We start from the raw sequence: 27,287 nt of genomic DNA on the forward strand, positions 1-27,287 counted from the left end.
AATAACAAGAATTTCCGTATTTTTTATGATCATTGCTCCGAGCAAATAGATTTTCAGCAGTACCACCATCTGCTGGGGTACACAGTACGGTCAGTACTTCGAACTACCTTAACTTACAAGCATTGGTTCAACCTCAGCCTGGATGTAAGTGTTTATAACTTCACTGAAATCAGGAAAGAAATGAATGGACTTTCAACTGTTTGTATCTCAGACAAGTTTGGCCAGTTACTGTCAAAGATATTCAAATAAGAAATCCAGGTAGCAAAATGAGAGCATTTCCACCACATTCCACCTTACCTTGCACATACACAGAACCCGTGGTGATCTCGTATCCAGTGCTACAGGTATAATCCCCACAGTCATCAGGCTCTACACCATGGATGATCAGCTCAGCAATGCTGCCTTTCAGCTTCATCTCGTACTTGTCACTGGGCTGAATGACCACCCCTCCTTTTCTCCACTCAACGGGGGCGTCTGGCTTGGAGATCTCACAGTGCAAGACAGCTGTTCCCCCTTCTTCAGACTCTACATTTTTCAGCTCTTCATTAAACAGCACAGGTAGTACTGTGGGGGAGAAGCAGCTGCATCAGTGACAATGCTCAGAGGTGAGAAACTTGCTTGCAACTCCTCTGGCTTGGCAATTCCCATCTTTCTGAACCACAGCTTGCCTGTTGGCAATGGCAAACCCAGAACGTGACCTTGAGTTGTGCCATAGCCAGACACTCATGGGGATCAGATGCTGATGCTGTGAGGGTGTCCACTGCTGCTCCGTAAGGATTGTAATAGGTCCCCTCTAAGGGGCTTCGTGTGGGCATACACAAAATTTTCAGTGTAAGCAGTGAGAGGCACAACAGCACCAGTCACAGCATTTGGACATTTAATTGCTGAAACCACACACTCTGAGCTGGAGCTGGTTATAGGGGCTAAAATCAGGATCTAAAAGCATAATCTCATTGCTTTAAAATGAGTAAAACTAGAAAATCAATATATGAAAGTATAAAATGAATTAAACTATAAGATCCAAAAAGGTAGCCACCAGAAAAAGAAAGAGGGCCATAAATCTTGAGCTGCTCAGGTTCCATTTAAAATGGACCTGTTCTAGAGTCTCTTATTGCCAGGCAGCAGGCAAGTTCTGTAAATGCTCTTGTACGTATCCTCCATTAGCAGCAGCTGCAGTTTTGCTCCCGATTCTCACCGTGAGATCAAAATTGCAACTGCAGAAGGAGAATTGGCTTTAAAAGACACTAGCTTCTTCCTTGAAGAACAGACTGTGGATCGAACCCATTCCTGCAGTTGTAATTCACAGATACAGAGTGTTAATGATAATTCAGTGATAAAACCTCCTTATCTCCCCTGGGCAGGACAGCCACAGCTGTAACTTCTCTGCCTTCAAGCAAGGCTTCTCCTACCTTTGACTTGCAATGATGCAGTGGTCTGCTGATCCCCCGAGTCGCACGTATAATCACCAGCATCCTGAGCCTCAGCATCATAGATGAAGAGCTCAACACGTGTCCCCTCTTGCCGGATCTCATATTTGTCACTTGGCTGCAGCACCGTATCTCCTTTCCTCCACTCCACGGGTGCGTTGGGTCTGGTCAGCTCGCAGTGCAGCATGGCTGTGCACCCTTCCTCCACCTCCTCGTTTTTCAGCCAGTGTTTGAAAAGGACAGGCAGGGCTTGAAAGTGGGAATGGTGCAAAGAGGAAAAACAGGCGAAGCAAGAATAGAAAATGGTTTATTTTTAAGGTACTGATAACGCCATTCATGAAGTTCATGCACAATTCTGGCTGCATTTACCGAGGGAGAGCTGCCAGGGGCAAGGATGCCTAGGTCTAAGCCAGACAGAGGAGGAGGAGGGAAAGGAGTTAACCATCGGGGAAAATTTCAGTTCTACAAGAGCTGCATTTTTCTCCCCATGTCCTAGACTTCTTTTCAGAAAGAATTCCCAACTAACTTCAGTAATAACTTCTGAAGCCCAGATGGTTTGTCATCCTCAAAATAAAACCACGGAACAGGATAAAAGCACTCAAAGAATATACACCTGCAGACCTGAGGCTTCAGATCATGCAGCCAGGGATCAATTACAGAATAATTAAGGCTGAAGGGACCTCCGGAGGTCCTTCATGGATGGAGATTCCTCCAACCCTGTGGGTCTCAGTTCTAGTGTCTGATCAACCCTTCACTGTGAAAAATTGAGTTTTTTTCCTAATGTGAATTTATTTTGCTGCAGCTTGCACATGTTGCCTCTCATCTGCTCCCTGAGCATGCCAAGCAAAGTCTGTCTCTCTCCTGCTCCGTAGACCTCTGTTAGGAAACTGCAGGCAGCAACGAGGTCCCCCCTCAACCCTCTCCTCTCCAGACTGAAAAAACCCAGCTGCCCCTGCCTCTCCTTATACTTCATGTTCTCCAGCCCCGTGACAAACTTGGTGGCTTCTGCTGCACTTGCTCCACTGCCTCAATGTCGGTCTTGTACTAGACAGCTCCAAAAATTGACATGCGCACCTCTTGCCACCGTTGAGCAAACAGGAAGCCATACCTTTAACCTCTAGTCTGGCGGTGGTGTTCCCATCAGCTGTGTGGCAGCTATACTCCCCTGAGTCCGCACGGTTCAAATCGTGAATGACCAGCGTGTGCACGTTCCCCTCCTGCTTGATGCTGCACTTCTGGCTGGAGCGGATCATGGACGTGCCTTTCTTCCACTCCACCGTGACATCAGGTTTAGACACCTCACAGGACAGGTGAGCTGTGCCACCCTCCTGTAGCTCCAAGCTGTGGAGTGCTTTTACAAAGGTGACGGGAGCAACTGTGGGGAAGAAGGTACCAACACTGCTGCGACCGCCTAATCCAGCATTGCCCCCAGGCCAGAACTGGGTGCTTATAGTCACATTTTGAACCAGATCAAAGAGGAACAAACAAGGCAAGGTATTGACACGGCCATTCTTTCAAAAGCATTCTATAGGCAAAGGTTTTTCAGAGTTTTCAGACTTTTTTTGAGTAAATATGATCTAAAACCATTGCAAGTAGGAGATTAATTCAGAGCATATTCTCGACGCTCTTCAGCATTGATTCTGACATATATTAGCTGCTTGTTTCAGGATAACTTGAATGGTCTTCAAACGATGTTTGCTTCACTCCATGGTCTATAAAAAGGACTGAAACGACTAGCTCAGATGTACGTATCTAACTCCTAAATGCCTGAGTTATGTTAGCAGAATCTCCCAAAATTTCCAAGAACCCCTCCTCCCAAATACACCTCCCCAGAGCTAAAGCGATGTTGGCAGTTCTTACCAGTATCTTCTCAATCCCTCTTCCTAGAAGGTTGCTCACCTTGGATTGTTAGCTGTGCTGCTGAGGTATGTTGCCCAACTTTGAAACTGATGGGCCCACAGTCTTCTAATGTCACCTTCCTCAGGACCAAAGTATGACGCGTCCCTTGGACTTTGATCTCATTCATTTCATTGGATTGCAGGGGAACATCCCCCAGGAACCACTGGGCATCCTGTGTTGTCTCGCGGGACAGCCTGCATTCAAACACTGCGTCTTCTCCTTCATACGAAGTGACGTCCTTCAGTGTCTCCACTATGGTCACTGCTGGTTCTTTATGGAAAGGTCAACAGAGTTTGATATCTACTTTCAAGTGATGCTTCCTGGGTTAAACATTTTGTTATGCTCTTTCTTGACAGTACTATATTACTTGAAAAAACAACCACAAAGCACTAAGCACTAAATTCATGGAAATGTAGTTACAAGAGCATGTAGTAACATGTTACATTCTTACAGATGCATAATGTATGTATGTGTGCATATATATTACGCAATTACGCACATATATATGATATTCTATAAAGTGTGCATGTTTTACTGCATTGTGTGTATAATAAATACATAATATATATTTCTAATGCAATCTATCTACCGTGAAAACATTGTCAACAGATTTCAGTGGGTGACATTAACATTAAGCCACAGAATCATTGTCTAAAGACCCATTTCTGATTCCCTAGAGGTAACTGACCCAGTTCTTATCCATCTGAAATCACTCTTGCCTCTGAGATCCCGGTGATTCAATTTGGGCACAGGACAATGATTAGCTTAATGACTAATGACTTAAGTCACAAATGACTTAATCATGTGCCCCTGCCATAGCCCCAAGTTCTGTTCAGCTCTTCCCCACGCAAAGCCCCACCTTTCACGAGCACAGCTGCAGTGGTTTGCTGGTCCCCTGTGTCGCACATGTATTCCCCAGCATCAGCTTCACTCAGGTTGCGAATTGTCAGCTTAGCCACGGATCCAGCTTGATGCATCTTGTATTTGTCACTTGGTCGCAGCACTGTCCCGGCCTTCTTCCACTGCACAGTGGCATTTGATTTTGAGATTTCACAGCTCAAAGTGATGGTGCCGCCTTCTTCGGCTTGCTGATTCTGGAGTGGTTGTGTGAAGATTACTGGCAAAGCTAAACCAAGATAAATCAGAGGAAAAAAAATATGTTTCATCGCTGGCTGTGTCACTAAGTCTCGTGTTTAATGACATTCTGGTGCCATTCCAAATTTAGTTCAAACTCAATTCCAAAATTACTTTAAAACCCAAACAAGGAATGACAGAAAGTGCTGTATTTCCAGGAGCACTAAGCACTCTGCACTCCCCAAAAGTCACTGGGCACTGCGTACACCAAGCACCTCTGGGAATGTGTTCCCTCTTACACAGAAGTGGTCATAGATATGGAGTCTTCAGAATCTAAGTTCATGCATCTCCAAATGGGTACCAAAGCCACAACTCAAAAGCCTACACCTGATTCCTAAGTTCTCAGGTATTTGGGAGGGAGCATAGAGAATCATAATTATATAATGTCCCTCATTTGAGAAATGGACCCAGAAAAGACATGAACTCTGGAAGTCTCTGCACTGATGTGTATCACTGATGGGTCAAGATAGAGTTTTGATGGGTTGATTTGCAAAGTGTCACAGGTAAAAGTTTAGTTCCTCAAGCCCAGTTCTCTATAAGAACCTTGGTGGCTCCACAGTTATGGCTGAATTGGTATTTAGAAGGGAAGGAGATGGGGTTCTGGAAATCAGAGTGAATTCACAGGAACCAGGTGACAGATGTGTATTAAGAGGACATAGACCTGAATGTTCTTGCGGGTGATGTAGGAGTGGATGGTGTAATTTGTGGGACAACTGGGGAATGGCTGGAGTCAAGGCTTTTGTAGAGTTGCATTTGCAGTGAGGGCATCCCATTGTGCAGCTAAGTCCTGCAGCCCTGGGGCTCTTAGGAGCCAAAAAAGGAATGAGGAAAGAGAAATAAAGTCTTTCTGAAGACCTACTCTGTCAGACTGCATCACTGTTCATTCAGAAATCCTCATCAAAAAAGGGACCAGCCTCTGCCACAGTGTCCCTGAATCTTACATATAGCATCATAGAAAGGAAGGGACCTTTAGAGGCCGACTAGTCCAACCCCCTGCAGTGAGCAGGGACATCTTCAACTAGAGCAGGTTGCTCAGAGCCCCGTCCAGCCTGACCTGGGGTGTTCCCAGGGATGGGGCATAGAACACCCCTCTGAGCAACCTGGGACAGGGTTTCACCACCCTCATTGTCAAAAATTTCTTCCTTATGTCTAGACTGAATCTGCCCTCTTTTAGTTTAAAACCATCACCCCTTGTCCTATTGCAACAGGCCCTGCTAAAAAGTCTGTCCCCACCTTTCTCCTCAGCCCCTCTCAGCCCCGGCAGCTGCAGGAAGGTCTCCCCGGAGCCTTCTCTGCTCCAGGCTGAGCCCCCCCAGCTCTCCCAGCCTGTCCTCCCAGCAGAGCTGTTCCAGCCCTCGGAGCATTGCTGGGGCCTCCTCTGGCCCCGCTCCAGCAGGTCCATGTCTCTCCTGTGCCGAGGGCTCCAGAGCTGGACGCAGCACTGCAGGGGGGTCTCCCCAGAGCGGGGCAGAGGGGCAGAACCCCCTCCCTCGCCCTGCTGGCCACGCGGCTTTGGGGGCAGCCCAGGACACGGTTGGCTTCTGGGCTACAAGCGCACATTGCCGGCTCATGTCCAGCTTTTCACCCACCAGGACCCCCAAGTCCTCTCGGCAGGGCTACTCTCCATCCCTTCATCCCTCAGCCTGTGGAGCATCTAAAGCAACCCAGAGCCCTTTAAAAGGTGAAGAGAAAGATTTTTGTCACCTTTCACTACCAAGGATGCCATAGTTTGCTCATCACCAGAATCGCAGGTGTAGTCTCCAGCATCCTTCAGCTGTAGATCGTGGATGAGTAGCTCCACAGCAGAGCCCATCTGCTTCATCTCATACTTGTTGCTGGCTTGGAGCAAGACTGACCCTTTTTTCCACTTCACCGGTGCATCGTGTTTGGAGAGCTCAGCATGCAGGGTGACCGTAGAGCCTTCCTCAGCTTCCTGGTTTCGGAGTTTTTTTTCAAAGAGTGTTGGAGTGGCTGGGACCACACATAGAGACACAAACAGCTACCATCAGAGGATCTCCTTACAGTACAAATATTCTGGTATGACTGAATCCTGGCGTAACTGTGATAGCAGGCATGCGTGTGCCCTTCATGGGAGAGCCCTCAGCGGACATTCCAAAAGACGGCATTTCACAGGAACATCCTGACTCCTCTTTATTTTTGCTGATCTTGTATCTCAGAAAAAGTCACTTTAATATTGTATTTGCACCAGAGCAGATGTAAAAAAAATTGATATATTGGCACATTACACCTTTTTTTAAGACGTTAGGCACTAGAAGTATTTAGGTGCCTTGCTTCTCAGCTGGAGCTGAGTGCCCAAATGAGTTTGAGCGCTTTGACTCTTGAGCACCATTTTCCCATGTGGAACTACAGTTCAAAGGATGGTTAGGCATCAAAAATGGTCTCATTCTAATTTTAGTTCCAGCTTTGGTTTTCTGAGTGACCAGAAAGAGGCCCTTAGGTCTAGGATTGTGGAAGCACTTCCTGCACTTGGGTCCTTCCATGATCATTGCTCAGGACACCACAGGACTTAACACAACTTATGAAAGCAAAAAGACTCAGCTGGTTTATGCCAGCAAAGTACACCTGAAGTTAAGGACAGCAGATGGCACCCTCTTGCTAGCACTAAGCTAAGGACGTGGAACAAACTGCAAACAACCTACCTTTAACAGTTAAAGTGGCTGTCGTTTGTTCATTTCCATTATCACAGGTGTATTTGCCGGAGTCTTCTGGTTTTAAGTGATAAATCTTTAAAGTATGGATTGTTCCCTCCTGCCTGATTTCATACTTGGAGCTCGGGGAGATCACCTGGGTGCCTTTCTTCCACTCCACCGCAGCATTAGGCTGGGAGACCTCGCAGCGGAGGATGGCCGTTTCTTCTTCCTGCAGTTCTGTGCTCTGTAATTTCTCCTTAAAGACTGGAGGTGGCACTGAAATTACAAACACAGCCAAGGCGTTTACAGTCACCTTTATCTTGTTTCCCTGCAGTGTTAAAGCTACAGCTGAACAGTTAAGTATTAAAAAGTACTTTAACTTCTGTGTTATATATTGGGGAGTTAAAACGAGTGAATGGATTTTGCATGAAACCCACTCGCAAATATTTGCTGAAGTTACTGAAGTACTAATCAAAAACTTTACAGATGTTTTAACTGGTTCAGGAGGATGGAGACTTTGACCAGGCCAACAGCTTCAAAGAGAGAAGGAGAAGGACATTTGACTGAGAACTTCCTCAAAACGGTGTTTAGAGAAAGAAAGACTCCAAAGCAGAAAAAGGAAAAAAGAAAAGGGAAAGTGGAAGCAACAAAAATTACTAACTAAATAACTAACAACTAACACCCTACTAACACCCTACCAACATGAGCTCACAAGGGGTGAACGATGGCCTTGAACTTACTATTAGCATAAGCAAAATGTCACCTGTTCTCTCTCCCACGTCACAGAGAGCCCTTACCTTTTACTGTGAGCTCTGCTGACGACGTGTGGGGTCCCACTCGGAAAGTGATGGTGCCAATGTCCTGCTCGGTCACCTTCCTTAATGTCAGGGTGTGAATCTTTCCTTTTTCCACCGAGATCTCATTCATTTCATTATTTTGCAGAGCAACGTCCTGTAGCTTCCATTCAACATCCCTTGCGTTCTCATGAGAAACTTGGCACCGAAACGTGACATCGTCCCCTTCAAACACCACCACGTCCTTTAGGCCGCTCACGATGGTCACGTCAGGCTCTGCAAACAGCCCATCAGTAGTCAAGCCATGAAGGGAAAAACATGGATCAAATCACAGAATCATCAAATAATGGTTGGAGTGGACTTCTGGAGGTCATCTGGTCCAACCACTGCTCAAAGCAAGACCAGCTTACAGCAGGTTGCTCAGCACCTTGTCCACCTGAGCTTTGAGTACCTCCAAGGATGGAGATAACATAGCCTCTCAAATCACGTTTCAAACTCTGCTGGTTCACTACTTTCAGCGTACTTGCTAACATGGCTGATATCCTTCAGTTAGTGGTTTTATCACTTGCCCTCTTTTAGAGATACGTTGTATATTGATTTTTTTTAATTACATGTTTGTTACTGTAATTGAGTGAATAAGGTATGAATGCCAGATGCCAAAATCAGGATTTTGCAATTTTTTACATTTGCACTTAGATGTCCTTACAGCATAACATTAAAACCTGATCCCTTCTGTTATCTTTTTGCAAACAGAATTGCGTATACTCTGTACTGGTGCTCCAAACTGGCTGGGGACCTGGTTGGCTCTGTGCTCTCAGCAGGACTTACTGGATTAGCATGAGCACAGGGTATTTATGCTCTGATTCACTTGAGTCCTGCTTCTAGGACAGCTGGGCACCTGCAGATCTGTGCAAAGACCATACAGACAGCCTGCAACAGGCAGAAGCTACGTGTACCCCGCGTCTGCTGGGGAACACCAAAGGAAAAGCAGCGGGATCTTCATCAGAGCAAACACCGCACATGTTCGTACAACTAAGGTCACCATCTGCACAAGAAATGGTGCAGCTGGGCGTAATGTACAGAGTGTCTGTAACATTGAGTAGCCCGTAGAGATGCTAGCGGTGATCGTTCCACGCTAGTGGTCCAACCTGAAAGCAAGGCCTGTCTGTAATGACATTAAGGCCAGATGCAGCTGCCATGTGACTGGAAGCTGGGGACAGACCATCTGTTCACTCACATGCAGATGATGTCAAGAAAATATTTCAAGCCATGAGTCAAAAATTATAGCTGCCTTGTCCTCTCCTGTCCACCAAGTGAATCTTTCCTTCGGTGCATTCATTGACCATAAGATTTTTTTATGATACCCTTCCTATGCTTGTGTTTATCACAATAGTCTAGCACAATTGTTTATCACAATAGTAACAATTATGTTGCAAAATCTTAGCATCCTAAAGCGAAACTCCCCTTGCCCCAATAAATGGGTCTTGCCTTTCACGGTGAGTTTTGCAGAGCTCGTTTCGTCTCCAGCCTGGCAGGAATACTCTCCAGCATCGCTAGGCTCCAAGCGATGAACGCGCAGCTCACGGAGGGTGCCGTCCTGCCACATTTCGTACTTGGAACTTGAGTGAAGGACAACTCCGTCTTTCCTCCATTCCACTTCTGCTTTGCTAATGGAAATCTCACAGCGCAGTCTGGCCGTTCCTCCCGCTTCCACTTCTTCATTCTTCAGCTGCTGCTTCAGCCGGGGTTTGATGACTGCACAGTGAAAAACAATTAATGCACAATTCACTAGCTTGAACGCCAGGTCTGGACAACTCAGCACAAGGCACCTGGGGTCTGATGCTGCAGAACGAATTTGCATTAAGTGGTTATATGATAATAACAACTCTTTTTTCTCTGTAAACAGACCTATATTCTGTATATCCAGACAAGGAGAGGATCAGAAAGTTCCCTAAATGTGGTGGTTTCCCATAAAGTCAAGGGCATCCACATAACACCTTTTATACATCTGTTCTGGATATTGGAAACTCCAACACACATCAAGATTTTGGCTAAGAAAAACCTGGTACTTTCTGATTAAAACTAGTGTAAATTTGTTCATTTTCATAGAAATACTCATGGCTTCCAACATCATGAATGATGTAAAGCTTTAAACACATCTCTGATTTCTCTGCTATCTTTTCAAGACCCTAGACCATCAACAGTAAGTCCTTCCAGATGATGCACACACAAATGGACTACATTTCTTCAAGCAGGGCATGGAGCAGCTTGTCACTGATGAAAACAAGAAGGGAATATCTATCATGCATGTGTGTGAGCAGTTGTGAAAACAGGAAAAACAGTGCTTGTGGTTCTTCTGTCTAAACCCCACTGCGATACACGTAAAGCAAGGACAGGGCTCTTTTACTTGTATTTGACCCAGTGGCTGCTTCATGAGTCAAGTACAGCCAAGAGGATGTAGTTTGAAGGGTTGTGGCTTAGGTCAAAGCCACAAGTTCCACCCGCAATTTGAGATGACCATAAAAATGTCACAGACGGTGGTTAATCACAGACATTATTCCTGGTTTGTTTAAACACAATGTTCTCAGGATCTCCATGGGAGGGCATTACAAAAATTGAAAATAGTAAATTCTTTTAAATGCTTTTGTAAATGACTTATGATTAGTTATTGATTCAACCGAATCAGCAATGAATGCAAAGTGCAAAATATAAAGATCTGCTAGAATTTCCAAATCCCTGTGATGCAGAGTTTCTTGCTTTTATCAGTATCAGAGGAAGGGGTCAATACACTGCATGCTCTGCTTTACAGGCTTAAATAGCCATTTGACAAATCCTATCCCAGGAGATCCACTCTTCTGTATTCTGGTTTACAACTGGGCACCTGCTATCCTCTTTATCCCAACTTTTGGGGTGCCTTATTTACCAATGAATAAAAGAATATCATTCACACAATTTCACAAATCCCTTTTATCCTCTGTTCCATTTTGATGCAATGCTAACCATTCACTCTGAGGACGGCTGTGCTCTGCTGGTCTCCTGTATCGCATGTGTAATCAGAGGCATCTTCTGGTTCTACATTATGAATCACGAGTTCAGCTGTGCGACCACTTAATTTAATTTCATATTTGGCACATGGGAAGAGCTCCATTGTGCCTTTCCTCCACTCCACTGTGGCATTATCCTTTGTCAGCTCACACTGGAATTTCACTGCAGCTCCTTCTTCTGCCTCTTTGTCCTTGAGCTCCTTTTTGAAAAGAACTGGCAGTGCTAAAGGGAAAAAAAAGAAGGAACGGGAGCTTTTATTGATGCCTGAGTCAAGTTCTGTTTAACACAGTTAGACTGACACTTCAGGGAACAAGATACTGTGCTTTGCAAGTGCTATATTCCTAAACAGGATCCATGTTTTCTAATTTGCCTGGAGTTACGAGGAGATCTTGCTGTGTCAGAAGCAGTCATCGGCACTTAGAACATTTATTTCCTTTGTTCCTTGACTCAAATCCATCCCAGGGCTGAATTCTTTGAATGAATTTATCCTTCAGTTGTTCTAGCAAATATCTCAAGAGTAAAGAAGTTGAAAACTCCATGCACAGTGTTGACAGATCAAGAAGGTCATTGTCAGTGTTCTTCCAGGATTTGGAGGAAGATTTTTGGTTTAAATATTTAAGCCACAAAACATGTGAAGTGTCCAGATGTTATATTAAAGCTTTACTCTTTCTTTAATTTCTCCCCAGCCATAAAGCCAGAAAGTGTTTCTTCTTAGAACCCAAGACTCAAATGCAGCACTGGAAGAACAAAGTATCATCCACTTCCATTCTCATTAAAAAAATAATCCTAGTCTCTCAGATGAAAAGGAAAATATTTATAGGGGAAAAAACCCCACGTAGTTAAAAATATTCTTACTCAGACTATTGCTTCGCATATTGAATGGAATATATTGCTTTAGGAGTCAGCTCACACTACCTACCTTTCACGTTTAAAGACGCCTTGGTTTCCTGATCCCCAGTATAACAGCTGTATTCTCCTGTATCTTCTAATTTGAGACTATGTATTAAGAGCTCTACCCGGCTTTCCCTCTGCCTCATTTCATACTTCTGGCTGGGCTGCAGCACCACTCCTCCTTTCCTCCATTCCACTGCAGCATTGGGTTTTGACAGCTCACAGCAGAATGTAGCTGTGCTTCCTTCCTCTGATTCCTTATTTTGAAGGTGTTGCTTAAATGTGACAGGCAGTGCTGCAAAATTTGAGAAGGAAATGTTTTCAGAGTGTTTTAGTCCAGAAAGGACCCAATCCTACCATCATTCTTCAGAAATGGCCTATTCCAATGATTCCACAATCTTTGGGCTGCAACTATCTGTCTTGGTAGCACGTTTCTTGAGCCATTACGTGAACCAAGAGCTGAGGACAGATGATGGGAGCTGATCTTAGAGAGCAGTCCACAGAATGGCCTGGTTTTCAGTCTGAAGGAGTCAGGCTTTCCAATAGAATTATGTCCATGGCAACTAGGGATACTTTAGTCAAAGACCACTGGGACACAGTGGGACATGGACCCTTGTTCCTTCATAGAGGTCTGTGAGTTTGCAATATTAAGCTAAGAGTATCCTTCCACAAAATAAAGCTTCTATCAACATATAGAAGATCAAATTAACATTTAGAACACAAGACGATGCAATACAGTAAGAGATGACGATAGAGTGATAAATGGAAGAGGAAATACAGATTCTTGGCAAGATCTTGCTCAGGATGGTAGAAGGGGCTAAGGAAAACAGAAGTACTCAGTGTTTACACCTGAGGCTCAAAGCCTCAAGTAATAATACAGCACATTCATGTGTTATAGAAAACCTTTATCCACCAATTGTTGCATCTCCTATCATGCCAATCAGGCATTACACCCAATTAGGCATCCCTTATGCCTACTGAAGCAATCAACAACCCAAAATAACCATAAGCCTGCCTGGCTTATTTTCTGTTATCCGTTCCCTTATGCAGCCACACTCCCTGCACTCAGAGGGCAGGAGCATCCATCATATTTTGACATCGTGACAACATTTAATTGGTTTGATGCTGATTAATCATTCCAGGTACTGCAAGCAGAACCTTTCTAACGGCCATGTGTCATGCTCAAGTAGAATATGTATGCTGGCATGGACCAGCAGCAAAACAAATAAATGGCTGTAGGGAATACTGCGAGATGCTCCTTTCACTTCATCTCTACTGAGCCAAAGGTCCATGCTCTGCCTACCATGTACGGTTACCACAGCCGTTGTCTGCTGATGTCCAGAGTCGCAGGTGTACTTTCCTGAATCATCCAGTTCTAAGTCATAAATGACCAATTCAGCAGTGGAGCCCTGCTTCTTCATCTCATATTTCAAACCAGGGTACAGAGTAGTATCTTCTTTCCTCCACTCTACTGGAGCCTTGGGTTTGGTAAGCTCACACCTCAATGTTGCCATACCACCTTCTTCTGCCTCCGTATTCTGAAGCTCTTGTTTAAAAAGTGCTGGTAGGGCTATAAAATAGAAATATACTTGCAACTGGGGTTTAGGGGAAGAGAAAGTAGAAAGAAAATGAAAGCACCAAAAGAGCTTTTTGCAGATGTCTCTAAGCCTCAATGCTCTACGTTCAAAGTATAAGGCTATTTCCCCAGAGAGGTACTAGGAATATCTGCAGAATAAGAAGAAATGGATTTCAAGAAGTTACATCTGCCGTAAAGTATATACAAGTTTAATGTAATCTATAATCTAAAAATGGCAGAATATTTTTCCTACTATAAAAGTAGAAAACATGTTGCCCTGATCATGGAGGAGATATTCTGAAGGTCAGCAGAGAGTTGTAAAGAGTTCAGATTCCCTCTTAAGTCTCGCCACTTGTGGGAGAGATTACAATTATCCTGAAAGTAACCTACTGACAAAATGCATTTAGTTCTGCATTGCAATTCCCATTTTCTACCTGGTCACTCTGTTAGGCTGTACAGACTATGCTATTCTGCACGCCTTCCTTAGGAATCATAGCCAAGTCTTCTCCATAAGTGACACTAACATACAGCTTTTTTTCCCCAGAATATAGTATAACTTTTTTCCCTTTTCTCCTCTTTTTAATTTTTAACATTCTTTTTAAATTTTTTTACCATTAACTGTCAAAGTGGCAGTTGTCTGCTGATCTCCACACACACAGGTGTAGTCTCCAGTGTCCTCCACATCCAACTCATGGATAATCAGCTTTGCAACAGCACCGTCTTGACTCATTTTATATTTGCTGCTTGCTTTGAGCACCTCCTGCCCTTTCTTCCACTCCACTGCAGCAGGTTTAGTCAGCTCGCAGTGCAGGGCAGCTGTCCCACTTTCTATAGCTTCTAGGTCCTTCAGGTCTTTTTTGAATTCTGGAGGTAGTGCTGAAGAGTAAAAGAATTACCAAAGAGAGTGAATATTCCTAAAAAAAGCAGCTAGATGAGGTCCTGGGGGAGAGGTTGCATGGCGCACTACTGAGCCCTGATCCATGTCAGTGGAATGCAATGGGAAAATCTCCCTTGACTTCCCTCAACTCTGCATCAGGGCAAGGAAAGTGAGAAGGACCAACACAGCTGGGGAGGACAAACACCAACAGGCAGCTCTTTTCCCAATTCTAACAGAAGGAGGAAGAACATGAGCAAACTCCAAAGGAACACAACAGCCCAAGCAAACAGAAAGGGAATGGGAACAGACCGTAGCAATAGGCTTGTGCAGATCTAAGGTTTGGAGGACCTTAGTCCTAAGGATTACTTTACCATGCACTGTTAGGGCAGCTGTGGTGGTCTTGTCTCCACACACACAGGTATAATCTCCAGTATCATTCAAGTCTAAATCGTGAACTACCAGCTCCACAACAGAGCCTTCCTGTCTCATGCTGTACTTGTTGTCCGAGATGAGGACATGATGGCCCTTCTTCCACTGAACATGGGCAGATGCCTTGCTGAGCTCACAGTGCAAAGTGGCCGTTCCACCTTCTGTTGCTTCCTTGCTGGTCATTTCTTCTTGGAAAAACGGAGGCACAGCTGAAGGATGCAGGTAAAAAGTATTACAAACTGAGAATATCTCCAGGGATGGATGACAGTAGGAAGTGACAGGGGAAAGTTGTGACAGTTATGGAAAGGTGAGCATCAGCAACAAAGAGAGGAAAGAGAAATGAAAACATCTTAGTGGAGTGGAAATATACACCCTAAATCTTTGGTTTTATGCTGGCTTCCTACTAGCAAAATTGCACTGTCCTCAAAAGGTTTATGCCTACTACTAGTTTCCATGTAAGAAGAACTAAGAATATAATCTCTGATCCCCTTGATTCACACGTGTGTTGATGTCTTCCACAAATTTCATGCCTTTTTACACTCTTTTCCTACTTACAGAGCAGCCCTGCTGAGCTCTGAGTGTTGGTACAGCTCCTTACCCATCATCATTCCTTCTTCCTTGAGGTGCCCTTGATAAGGTACAGCCATGGTTCACAGATTCCTCTTGACCCCAGAGGAAATCTCCAGATGCTGAATCCCATCCTGGTTTTGTGTCTCAGAACATATTTTCCCCACTTTTCTTTCCTTGAAATAAATTTGGTGACCTTAGCTTATGTACCTCTATTAACTAAGTGGGATAATGGGATATTCCACCTCCTTAACAAGGCTGAATAGCTCAGATCTCAAACTTAATAACTCACTCCATAGCACTTGAACTAAGTTAAAATATACAGGCTGGAAACCAGGTTTAGCCTCCTTGATTTTGCACACTTCCCACCTCCAGCAGTGTTAAGCTGAAACACCAGTTTGGGTTGCACAGCAGCTGATTTTTGCAACAAAATAAGACCAGAAGGAGGTCACAGAAAGAATTTATTCTTTCTTCCTTAGAAAATCAGACTCCCAGTGCAAACCTATCTTTGTGCATTAGGACAGCAGTTATGGGCAGAAGACCCCATATAAACATAACTCAGCACAGAAGAAATTATAATTAACACAGCCTTATTCTGGATATTGCTTATTATACCATACACTACATTAAAGTGGTAGGTATTGAGAATGCCAGAAGGGAATGTCAAAGAATAAATAGATTTGTGTTTTAGAAAAGAAATGCAGGAAAGGAAAGATATAGTGGGTTTATACACTAGGAAAGGAATGCCAGAAGGGAAAGGTGAAAGGATATCAGGCTTGTGTTTAAGGACGGGAAGAGACAGAAGGATGGCACAGAAAAATATAGACCGGTATTTTCCAATATATACAACCTGCACGTCATCAAAGGGAGGGAATACTATTTCAAATGAATGGAACTTCAGCTAATAAGGTTGAACAAACAGGCATGGAAAATCGAACACCTTCTAGTAGAGAACAGATGTTTCCAGTTAGGAAATAGAAGGTCAAAATAATTTTTACCCTGTACTGTTAGGACAGCCGTAGTCTGGTGCTCTCCACACACACAGGTGTAGCCTCCTGCATCCTCCTCAGCTATTTCATGAATCACCAGCTCTGCCTTGGTCCCTTCCTGACTCATTTTGTATTTCTCACTTGCTTTGAGAATCCTCTGGTCCTTCCACCACTCCACCGGAGCAGCCTTGGTGAGCTCACAGCACAGGGCGACTTCTTCACCTTCTTCTGCTTCCTTGCTCTTTAGCTCTTCCTTAAAGAGTGGTGGCAGAGCTGAAGGATGCAACACGGACAAATAGTCATCAGAAAACCAGAATTAAAATCCTAATTTATTTTTTTATGTTTGGGATTATTTCCCCTCATGCATCTCTTTCTCAGCCTACTATAAACATGTTTATCTATAGTCAAATTCAGAAACTCTGAAAGCATCCTTCTTCAGGTGTGACATGGTTTCAGGTACCGTAAGGGATCAGTTCCGTGGGTATCTGTTGTTTTTCATGGTGAAAGAACGATACAGACAGATCCAGATCTTGAGTCAACAGCACTCACGGATAACACTGCTGGATACGGTGCTATTTTACCGACACAGCTATGATTTCTTGGAGGCTGGTATTGTTATTTTCTGGTTTGTTTTTGCTAAAAGCTTACAGCCCAACCTACATGAAAGCAGACAGGTTTAAAAATAAAGCTACTTCTAGTTTTAAATTGAAGTTTGGAGGGCCATTACATGTAATAAGAATTTCAGATTCTTACTATTTCCCATTTTGCAAATCATAACCCAATGACAGAACACCCTACAGGAAAACTAATTATTATCATTTACCCAAAAATGTGCCTTGTGCACAACTACTGTAAGTGGGCTCAGAATACAAACTGTGTTCCCCAAATACATCAGAAAAAGTCAATATCTCAGGAAAGCCCAAGGGAGGGTCAGAAGTTTTTGGAAACAGCTGGAGGGGGCAGAACGGAGTCTCTTTGACCAAGTAAGTTCCTCAGAGCTGTGGACTGTTACTCCATTAAAATGGATACTCATTAATGAGAACAGAACATCAGTTAATGAGATTATTAATGTTGCACAAGGATTTATTTCTGGATGGGTTTATTGGGAGCTAGTAGGATAAAGAAGAGTATAACTGCTGATGACCTGTGTTGCTAGTTTTTTTTTTAATACCTAACTGTCAAGGTAGTCTTGATCCCCTGCATCTGTACCCAGAGGTACAGACCCCTGCATCCTTCAAACCTAGGTTAGAGATAGCAAGCTCTGAAATGCTAACTCTTAACTCATTCTGCATGTCTGACTTGCTTAAAGAATCTGGTACCCCCAGGAGCAGCTGTGGCCAAGTCACCCAGCACAGAAACATCTCCTCCTGCTGCTGCCCAAACCCTTACTTCCCCTTTGAGCAGTGCTTGGAGAGCAGAGGGCATCACAGACCATACAGGTGTGGTCTGGAGAAAACTGGTTGGCTGAAGTGAACCATGGGGATGAGGAGGCGAAAAAGAGCTGGAAAATGTAAATGTCCAAGAGGGGACTTGGACAGAAAGAAACATCTTGTTTTCTCCCTTTAAAGGGAGTAGACTAATAATGACCCAAAAATTTGCCCTGAGCTAGTCTTTCTCAGTAAGAAATGACCTATACATAGAATGAAGAGAAAGGGAAAAAAACAAGACAAGCTACTGGCCCAGTAGCTGAATTTCAGACCGATGTCTATCTACAGAACTATTTATTAATTTTAATAAGGACTCTTTACCATGAACTGTCAAGGTTGCTGTTGTCTTCTGGTCACCACAAACACACATGTAATCTCCAGCATCTTTTACTTCTAGGTCATGAATGACCAGCTCTGCAGCGGTGCCAGGCTGTCTCATTTGATATTTGTCACTTGCTTTGAGCACTTTGGACCCTATTTTCCACTGCACTGGAGCTGCTTTGGTTAATTCACAACGCAGAGAGACTGATGCTCCTTCTAGGACTTCTTCATTCTTCAGTTCTTCCTTGAAAAGCACTGGCAGGGCTGGGAATGGAAGGTCAATAGATAGTGTATTTAAACTAAGACCTCTGCATTTGCAATCAGCATAATGAATTCTCAACTGAAGTTCAAATCCGGCCAAGTTGGGGTCTTTAGTCATTGAGATTGAGGTTATCACTATGGTGATCTGGAAAAATAAATCCAGCACTGACTTTAAGAAAAGAAATGCTGAGCTGACAGGCTGGATGGATTCAAGATGCAACCTAAAGAATTTATCACAGGGCCACCCTCCACGGGGAAAGGACATCTCAGCTGGTCTAACAGGAGCATTTCCTAGTCACTTATTCCCTTAAGCAGACAGCATAGCAGTTTGTCTGCGTGGAGAAGCAGTCATGTCCTCAGCTCCCTTCTCAGGAATAATAGACCAAAATTAAATGTCAGAACAAGAAGTTCTCCTTTCCTGAACACAAATTAATACCTAGGAAAAAGCCTAAAGCTGGTAGGTGAACACTGCATACAGCAACTGGATGTTTCATAGAAACAAAAAATGAAGAGTCATCTGCAAGATGAATTTACCATTCACTGTCAGAGAAGCTGTGGTGTGTTGGTCTCCACACACACAGGTGTAATTTCCCGCATCCTGCAGCTCTAGATCACAGATTTCCAGCTCAGCGAGGGCATTATCCTGCCGCATGATATATTTTTCACTTGTCCTGAGTATTTTGTTTCCTTTCTTCCATGAGACAGCTGCAGCCTTGGTCAGCTCGCAGCGCAGAGTGGCTGTTTGGCTTTCCATGGCCTGCAGGTCCTTCAGTTCTTCTTTGAAAAGTGCAGGCAGGGCTGAAGGTCACAAAATGGACAGAGGACGTTAAAAATGGCACGTGGCACACATGACGGGATTGGGTGGTACAGAAGCAGAGAACATCTTAAGGCAGAAAGAAATTCCTTTCCTCATAATTCTGGGACATTGGACAAACCAACAGACAGAAACAGAAAAGCAGCCTGGATGCAATCAGATCATATAGACAGCTTACAAATTTAAAAAACCAAATTCAACCACAGGTGAACACACAACCAATAGCGATGAGCTGACAGAGAAATACACAATAATACAGATCTAGGTATATCTTTTTTACCATGCACTATCAAGGCAGCTGTTGTCTCCTGTTCTCCACACACACAAGTGTATTCTCCAGCATCTTTCAATTCTACGTCATGGATAAGCAGTTTCATGACTGTGCCCTCCTGTCTCATTTTGTACTTGTCGCTGACTTTGAGCAAACTGCTTCCCTTTCTCCACTCTACTTGAGCAACCTGGGTCAGCTCACAGCGCAGAGTGGCCGCTTGACCTTCTGTTGCCTCCTCGTCCTTCAGGCTTTCCTTGAAGCGTGCAGGCAGCGCTGAGGATGCAACGGACAGAGGGTTAAAATGGAGCGGCAAACACAGCCTCCTGGCGAAGGGTAGGGGTGGGGGAAGGAAAGGTGAGGGCATCAGTGGGGAGCCATCTTTGGGCCTGATGCCTGATCTCACACCTACTTTACAGACCAAGTCCTAAAACCACTCTGTATATGTAATTGGGGTGAAGGTTTTTCCCTTAAATCACAAAAAGCAAATTAATTCTCATGACTATGACAAGTCAGGTTCAGAGGAACTATGCAGAGATAAGAATGAACATGAGAAAAATGAATGCAAACCATAAGCTCAATAACGAGGACATCTAGATGAAAGTGGTTATTACCATGTACTGCTAAGGAAGCTGTGGACTGCTTATCCCCACACACGCAGGTATAATCACCAGCATCACTCTCATTTAGATTATGGATCACCAGTTCTGCAGTGACATCCTTCTGCCTCATTTTGTATTTCTCACTAGGTTTGAGTACTGTGTGTCCTTTCTTCCACTCCACTGAAGCGGCTTTGGTCAGCTCACAGCGCAGAGTGACTACTTCACCCTCCATGGCTTCCTCACTTCTTAACTCTTCTTTGAAGAGAGCAGGAAGGGCTGAGAAACAAAGGAGCAAATATTTTCATGGTAAGCAGTTCTTGGCCACCAAAAAAATGAACCTGATGTTTACCAGTATTTATCCATGCCTAGTTATTGACATGAGGATCATCTCACAGAAGGAAGATACTAGTTTGTATCATAGACACAAAAGGGTCCTATACGGTGGGTAAATTTGCTGATTGGTTTAGAGTTGTATGGAGAATAAACAGCAGGAAGGGAAAACTTCACGTGTGGTCAAACCTGTAACTTTCTCAGTATAATTCAGCCTGGGAAATTGATATAGCAGATTACACCATGGTCAGGAAAAAGGCTAAAGAAAAAAACTAAAAGGTTTTACCTATGTGTTAAGAATGCCTACAGACCTAGCCCAAGAGTTAGAATGAGGTTGAAGAGCAGAATCAGAGAGACCTCTTGAAAGTACTTGGGTAACAATAAAAAAGAAAAAGAAGGATGATGTCTCCATTGTGGAAGTCTGCTATAAGACCTTCACACCAGGAAGTTCAGGTGCATCCTAACACCCTATCCCTTTTGGAACAACTAGTAGAATCATTCAGAGCATAAGACTGGATGGTAATGTGGTAGTATGTACTGGAGGAGCAGTAGGATGGGACACCGTCTGCTAAGCCTTTGGAATGGGGTGGGAACCACTTTTGGATTTATAATAGGTATGAAAGAACAGCAGAGGGGGATCTCCAATTCCGGACTCTGACCAGCAAGAAACAAATATTTGAGAATATGGATGTGGAGGATAATTGGGCAAACACCTATTACAGAGTAGGATAGCTCATGGATTTTAGCACAAGTAATGATGGAGAAGAGCAAAAGGAATTTCTGTGGGCAACTAGGAAGCAAGCTTCAATAATTCAAGAATTGTTACGTATGATCAAGCAGAAGTAAATTTAAAGGACAAGGTAGTTTAAGAGAGTGGAAAACTTCTCAAAGAAACAATGTTAAGGGCATAATTAGAGAGACTACTTCATTCCAAGGATCATCAGGAATAGCCTGCCTAAATCACAAATTCTTCAATGTCCTGAAACTCGAGAGACCTATAAAATACAGGAGGTTTAGATGAATACAAAAGAAATACTACAGAATGTAGTGGCAAAACCAAAAAGACCAGGTTCCCTGCATATTTCAAGAAGGTCAAGGGCAGTTCCCCATTCCTGGACTCTGTCATCTCATGGACAAAGTGACAAACATGAAAGAGGGGCTGAAAGGTAATCTGCAAAATGATGCTGACATTAAATGTCTCCAGACACAGCTGTATGCTGTATGTATTTGTATCCATCAACTGGGTGGTGAGATCACTATTCTAGGAGCTTTCCGTGTCCTCTGCTCACAGTTCAACTTGAGGCTCTTGGATGTACCAGAATATTAACATGCAAATCCCAGGAAATCTGGCCAGCCTGAACTAGAAGAAGCAAAAATAATGCAATCACATTCTGTAGGTAGATTAGAATGAAGAAAAACAACAAGAAAGAAATTGGTCTACCAACTTTCAGGAATGTAAGTTGATGGTAGGTAACATGGGGAGAGCTGAAGTTTTTTCTACCTTTTTCTTTAATATTAGAAGTTAATGATAACTATGAAAGTAATAGGTATTCTGGCTAGGGTAAGGAAAAAATGGATTAGATAACATTTAAATAAACTGAATATTCTCAAAGCACCTTGGTGTGATGAAATTTATCCTGGAATACTTAAGGTACAGGCTCAACCAATATCAGACATTAGCAGTTACACTGGTGAAATCAAAGAGAAGGGGTGATGTTCCACAAACACTGAAAAAATGGAAACCCAGAGGTAGAAAAGATCTCAGACTGAAAAGCACACATTTAGTTCTCACCATGTAAACCAAGAGTCTAAGCTCCCAGGACAGTCAAGAAAGATCTATAAAAAGTCAACAGAGCCAATGGAGCTACTTGCTAACGAAATGTGTCTGCTATATGGTGAACTGGGTGTCTCCCTGGCTTCCATTAACCTTGTTGATTATGTCTCCATTGACAACAATGGGGATTTAGGAACACTCACCAGTCTTCATCTATGAGCTGAATCCTGTTCACAGTGTTTGTCTTGGAAAAAGGGAGAAGAGATGGGCAGCAGGGAAAGGATCCAAGGAATTATGGCCATTTCAGCTTAGGTTTAATTCTCTGAAAAATATTGTAGCAATGCACTTGGGCTTTTGTCCTCATGAAGAAGTGGACCAGTATAATTTTTCTTGGCGTAGGTAAAAAGCTTCACTGATAGAAAGGCACAGTATATATGCTGTACACTTTTATTTTAGTAAAGCTCTTACCCTAATTTAGGTATAGGTGGAATCACCAGTTTGAAAACCACAGCCAAAGAATGAATATTCAACTGTGATTTGCACTCCCAATGAAAGAAAGAGTTGAGCAGAGTCCCTCAGTGCTCTGGAGCCCAGTATTATTTAGCATTTCCTTTAGTGACTTGGACAACGAAACACAGAGCAGTCATTAACTTTGCAGATGATCTCAAGCTGTGAACGGAGAGAAGCTCAAAGTACTTTGTTGAACAAGATTAGGATACAGAAGATCTTGATGAAGCAGTGGTGAAAAAATAGGCTACAATTCATCAAGAGCAGGTGCAAAACGCTATATTTAGGAACAATCAATGCCACAAATACAAGATGGGGAACAATACACAGCAGATCTGCAGAGAGAGATTTGGGGTTACAAGGGATCATGGAGCAAATGCAAGTAAAAAAAACGCAATTCTGGTGTGAATAAAGCAAATCATAATAGGGATATATAAAATGGAGTGTCATATGCAAGACACATGAAGTCCTCCCATCCTACTTCAGTCTGGCAAAGCCTCTGGTAGAGCAATGTAGTCTGCTTTTGGCCACTTCTAGAAAGATGGGGATTAACTGAAGATGGTCCAGAAAGCCACAAAGATGAGCTGAAGTCTAGAAAACACGGCCTATGAAGAGCGAAAGGATTGAAGGTGCTTGGTCCAGAAAAGAGTAGACAGGAAGGAGACATAAGTTTTCAAATCTTTCACAGAGAGGAAAATAGCAAATATTTCTCCATTTCTACAGGATATGGGACAAGAAGTAATGACTTAAGCCAGCTTGAAAACCAGTCTGAAAAAACAGACTTCTATTGAAATTAGGAAGCACTTTCTGGCAGTATTGATGGCTAGGCAGTGGAATGAGTATCCAGGAGAACTGCAAATTCTTCAGCACTGGAGTGAGGCTAGGTAGGCATGATAGTGACTTGGGCTCAAGGATGGACTAGATGACCTGTAGAGGTCTTTTCTAATTCTATTTTTCGTGGTTAAATTGGAAGTTCAAGACATAAGCCATCCTTGTTTTCTTGGTAAATATCAAGATGAAAAAGTCTGGGTGGCAAAAAGAAATCAACTCATTGACCTACTGAATTTCCAGCTGAGAAAGACGGGTGAAACTATTTTCTACTGTCTTATGTTAACAGTGGAAATAAAGTTTCTCTCTCTTCCAAATTTGCAGATGAATTGTACTGAGGACTGTGACGTTCTCTCACACTATAATGCTGAGTATCCTGCAAGACCAGAATGCAAATCTACATGATCCGTGGTCAGAGTTATTTCAAAAAGATGTATTGAATCAAATTTTGTTTGCAGTATTTAAAATTATCTGGAAAATCCTAATGTAACTTGAAACCCAACATTACTCTTTTTAGGAAGTGTCAATGTTCCTGCTGCTCCATCTCTCTAGGCTGAAGTCAAAAGTAAGTAAAACAGAACAAAAAATGCAAGCACGTGGAATCCTTCAGTCTTCAGCGTGGTGCAAAGCAGTATAGCCGTGCACCAACAAGAGCAAGGAGAACACAGGGAAAATGTTAGTATAATCAATGGAACTACAATTCCAGTTTGAATTAGATAAAAATCACAATAAAATCAAGAAACTCTGTTACTGACAGAATTAATGATGGCATGATTAGAGAAGGAACTCATGGCATGTCAGTACTGAGGCTTCCAGAGGGAACAGGGGAAACATCACACAAAAATTTCTCATTTCTGTTTTCTTTACCATGCACTGTCAGTGCTGCAGTAGTCTTCTCATCTCCACACACACAGGTATACTCCCCAGCATCCTTGACTTCTAAAGCATGGATCAGTAGTTGTGCTGCAGTACCTTCCTGTCTCATAGTATATTTTTCACTCGATTTGAGCACTTTGTGTTTCTTTTTCCACTCCACAGAGGCAGCCCTAGATAGCTCACATTGTAGCGTGGCTGTTCCACCTTCTGTGGCTTCTTCATTCCTCATCTCTTTCGTGAAGCATGGAGGCAAGGCTGAGGAGTTCAAAATGAGCAGAATGTATGACCACGGCAGCTATTCAAGTAACAATTCATCTGTGGTCTGTCAACCACGTGTGATAAGCAAAGCCCTCCCTAATCAAGTAGGATTGATAACCACTCTGAGAACCGTAAAGCAGTGACTTTGAAAAGATGGAAAACACCTTATTCATAAGTCAGAGCTTCTTTTATGGCATGGTCTAAATGGAGAACCACACCAGTCTCAACCTCTTCAGGCTCTGCAAGACTGAGCCCTACCTTACTTTGGGTATTGCCTACCACGATGGAAAATAAAGCCTAACTAGAGTGTCTAAGTTCTATCACAATGCAAATCATTACTGAAAAAGTTCATAAGTGAAACTATATTTGAGGCATCAATCTCACTTTTCCATGAGATTTCTCCACAGGTGGTGGTCTAGCAGAACTTGACGGGCAAATTATTCTGAAACACTGAAAACTGTATCAAAAATATCCCATCTCCAAATTGTAATATTCTCAACTTTTGGATTGTAACATCTTTACAACTAACATCACAATAATATGATTTTCCTTTTTTAGCAACTACTACTGAACATGAGCATCAAAGAGATGAGTTAGTACCAAGATGAATATCTGAAAATTCTGCAGAGAACACCTGATCTGTGCCTGATACTGACTGGTGCATTCAGGCATTTATGCCCATGTCCAACCACATGTGGCTAAATTCATCAGAAACAGGGCTGCAATTTCAAAGCTGATGCTACCATGCTCTTAAAAAAACAGCTGGTTGAAAATAATCCACTTAATTTGGTATATTGTTTTTTTGTGGGTTTTGGGTTGTTTTTTTTTACCATTCACTTTTAAGGCAGCAGTGGTTCTCTGATCTCCGTAACAGCATGTGTAATCTCCAGCATCTGCCAGATCCAAATCACGGATCACCAGCTCAGCAACTGTGCCCTCACATCTCATAGAGAACTTGTCTCTTGGCTCCAGGGCTCTGTCTCCTTTCCTCCATTCCACGGCAGCCGCGGGCTTGTTCAGTTCGCAGCAGAAAGTGGCTGTGCCATTTTCTGTGGCTTCCACATTCTTCAACTCTTTTTTGAAATGCGGAGGAAGGGCTGAAGATCACAGGTGAAGAAAGAGCACTTTAAAACTGAGGAAATACTGTGTCTTGACTCCTCCACAGGATCAAAACCCTTTAACCTCTAAAAGTTTTAGACTATGCAGTACCTGAGAGGCAAATGATGATTTCAGGGGCATCCCTGCCTTATGATTTGCAACACATCGCAGTCAGCATGTCACAACTGATTTGGAAACCAGTGTTGTAAAACTATAATTTCAGTACTGGAAGGTATATTTTAAAGGCATTTTAAGATATAACAACAGAAATCTGATCCCAAGATTTCAAGGAACTATGCACAGCTCCGTCTTAAGATCAGATGATCAATTAAAACAAACACTCTGTTATTTAAAATTCCAGGCTGCAATGTATGATTCTCACATGCCTTTCTCAGCTGTTATCATAACAGAGCACCTTTTGATTCCGTTCACAAAAAACAAGTGAAATCTCAGTGATATGCCTAGAGAAATTAATGAATGGAAATACTGAAAGTGCTATTTATAACTTCACCAAGGTCTTCATTACCTGCTTCCAGATCCATTAACATGAAAGAACAGGGACAGAAAAGACTGTATGGTGCTATTTCTTAGTCCTAAGAGAAGGACTTTCAGTAAAAGATGTTCCCAGTGGTTGACAGAGTTGTCATAACAATTTAAAACAATAGATGGGACCAAGACCAGTTTGTGATCCTGCATGAGATCACAGATGACAAAGCAGAAAACCCCTGTTAAACTTATGTCTTTTACCATGCACTGTCAGGGATGCAGTAGTCGTCTTGTCTCCGCACACGCATGCGTAATCTCCTGCATCTTGTTCCTCCAGGCTATGGATTGTCAGCTCAGCAACTGTGTCCTTCAGTCTCATTTTGTACTTTTCACTAGGCTTGAGCACCTTTTGCCCTTTCCTCCACTCCACAGGAGTGGCTTTAGTTAGCTCACACTGCAGAACAGCCGTCCCATTTTCTGTGGCTTCCATATTGACAAGTTCTTTTTTGAACAGTGCAGGCAAAGCTATGGGATGTAATATAAACAGAGAGGACATCAGAAACATTAACCAGACCTCGAGGAACATAAGACTAGGTCCTGAGGCCAGTCCTTCACTATTACAGGAAAATATATCATATGCTCTTGAAAACTGCATCTATTAGAAAACTACTGCAGGATCTCACAGGGGTAATTGCCACCATGACCTGCCTCTAATGCTGACTTACGTAGCGTGCTCATCATTTCTCGGCTGATTCCAGTAGTCCTCTCTCCCTGTTTCAGTCTGAATTAATCTACCTTGAATATTAATAACCTGACTTTTGATTGAAAGTCATTGCCCCAGGTGACAGCACTGCTAGCTGGAGATCTCTACCTTTCCTGATACCATAATTTATCTTTCTTGTTCAGAAAAAAAATTAGTAATAAAACTTCAAGTGCACCTTTAAGGCATAATGTCCAAGGACGTAATGTCTCTAATATCAGGAATACTGATTTTTTTCTAACAGCATTCAGCAAGTTGCCTTGTGATGTGCCACCAAAGTAAAAAGGAAGAAACTTGCAGAGGGAAGAAAGTGCCAGCTCAGAGGAGGAGAGTAACCTCCAGCTGGGAGAAAGAAGAGGAAGTAAAAGCGTGCAGAAAATCTGAGAGAAGAGAGTTTT

The 27,287-nt window shown here is 43.1% G+C and overlaps 1 protein-coding gene across 1 annotated transcript in view; it reads right to left on the reverse strand.

Annotated features, from left to right (window-relative positions):
- OBSCN (obscurin, cytoskeletal calmodulin and titin-interacting RhoGEF) overlaps positions 1-27,287 on the reverse strand; it is a gene marked incomplete at its 3' end in the record, with an annotated part of 187,985 nt that overhangs the window by 80,078 nt on the left and 80,620 nt on the right. Inside the window, exons 43-63 of the mRNA XM_081996868.1 lie at positions 26,391-26,654; positions 25,376-25,642; positions 24,279-24,542; positions 19,985-20,248; positions 19,383-19,646; positions 18,823-19,086; positions 18,028-18,291; positions 16,289-16,552; positions 14,666-14,932; positions 14,030-14,293; positions 13,145-13,411; positions 11,870-12,136; positions 10,906-11,172; positions 9,394-9,660; positions 7,909-8,181; positions 7,121-7,387; positions 4,186-4,452; positions 3,327-3,596; positions 2,536-2,802; positions 1,410-1,676; positions 298-564 (exon numbers count right to left, since the gene is read on the reverse strand). Coding sequence (XP_081852994.1) covers positions 298-564; positions 1,410-1,676; positions 2,536-2,802; positions 3,327-3,596; positions 4,186-4,452; positions 7,121-7,387; positions 7,909-8,181; positions 9,394-9,660; positions 10,906-11,172; positions 11,870-12,136; positions 13,145-13,411; positions 14,030-14,293; positions 14,666-14,932; positions 16,289-16,552; positions 18,028-18,291; positions 18,823-19,086; positions 19,383-19,646; positions 19,985-20,248; positions 24,279-24,542; positions 25,376-25,642; positions 26,391-26,654 — 5,592 coding nt within the window. The remainder of the gene's footprint in view (positions 1-297; positions 565-1,409; positions 1,677-2,535; positions 2,803-3,326; positions 3,597-4,185; positions 4,453-7,120; positions 7,388-7,908; positions 8,182-9,393; positions 9,661-10,905; positions 11,173-11,869; positions 12,137-13,144; positions 13,412-14,029; positions 14,294-14,665; positions 14,933-16,288; positions 16,553-18,027; positions 18,292-18,822; positions 19,087-19,382; positions 19,647-19,984; positions 20,249-24,278; positions 24,543-25,375; positions 25,643-26,390; positions 26,655-27,287) is intronic.

Source organism: Phaethon aethereus (assembly GCF_964289735.1).
Source record: "Phaethon aethereus genome assembly, chromosome: 2".
Taxonomy (NCBI): domain Eukaryota; kingdom Metazoa; phylum Chordata; class Aves; order Phaethontiformes; family Phaethontidae; genus Phaethon; species Phaethon aethereus.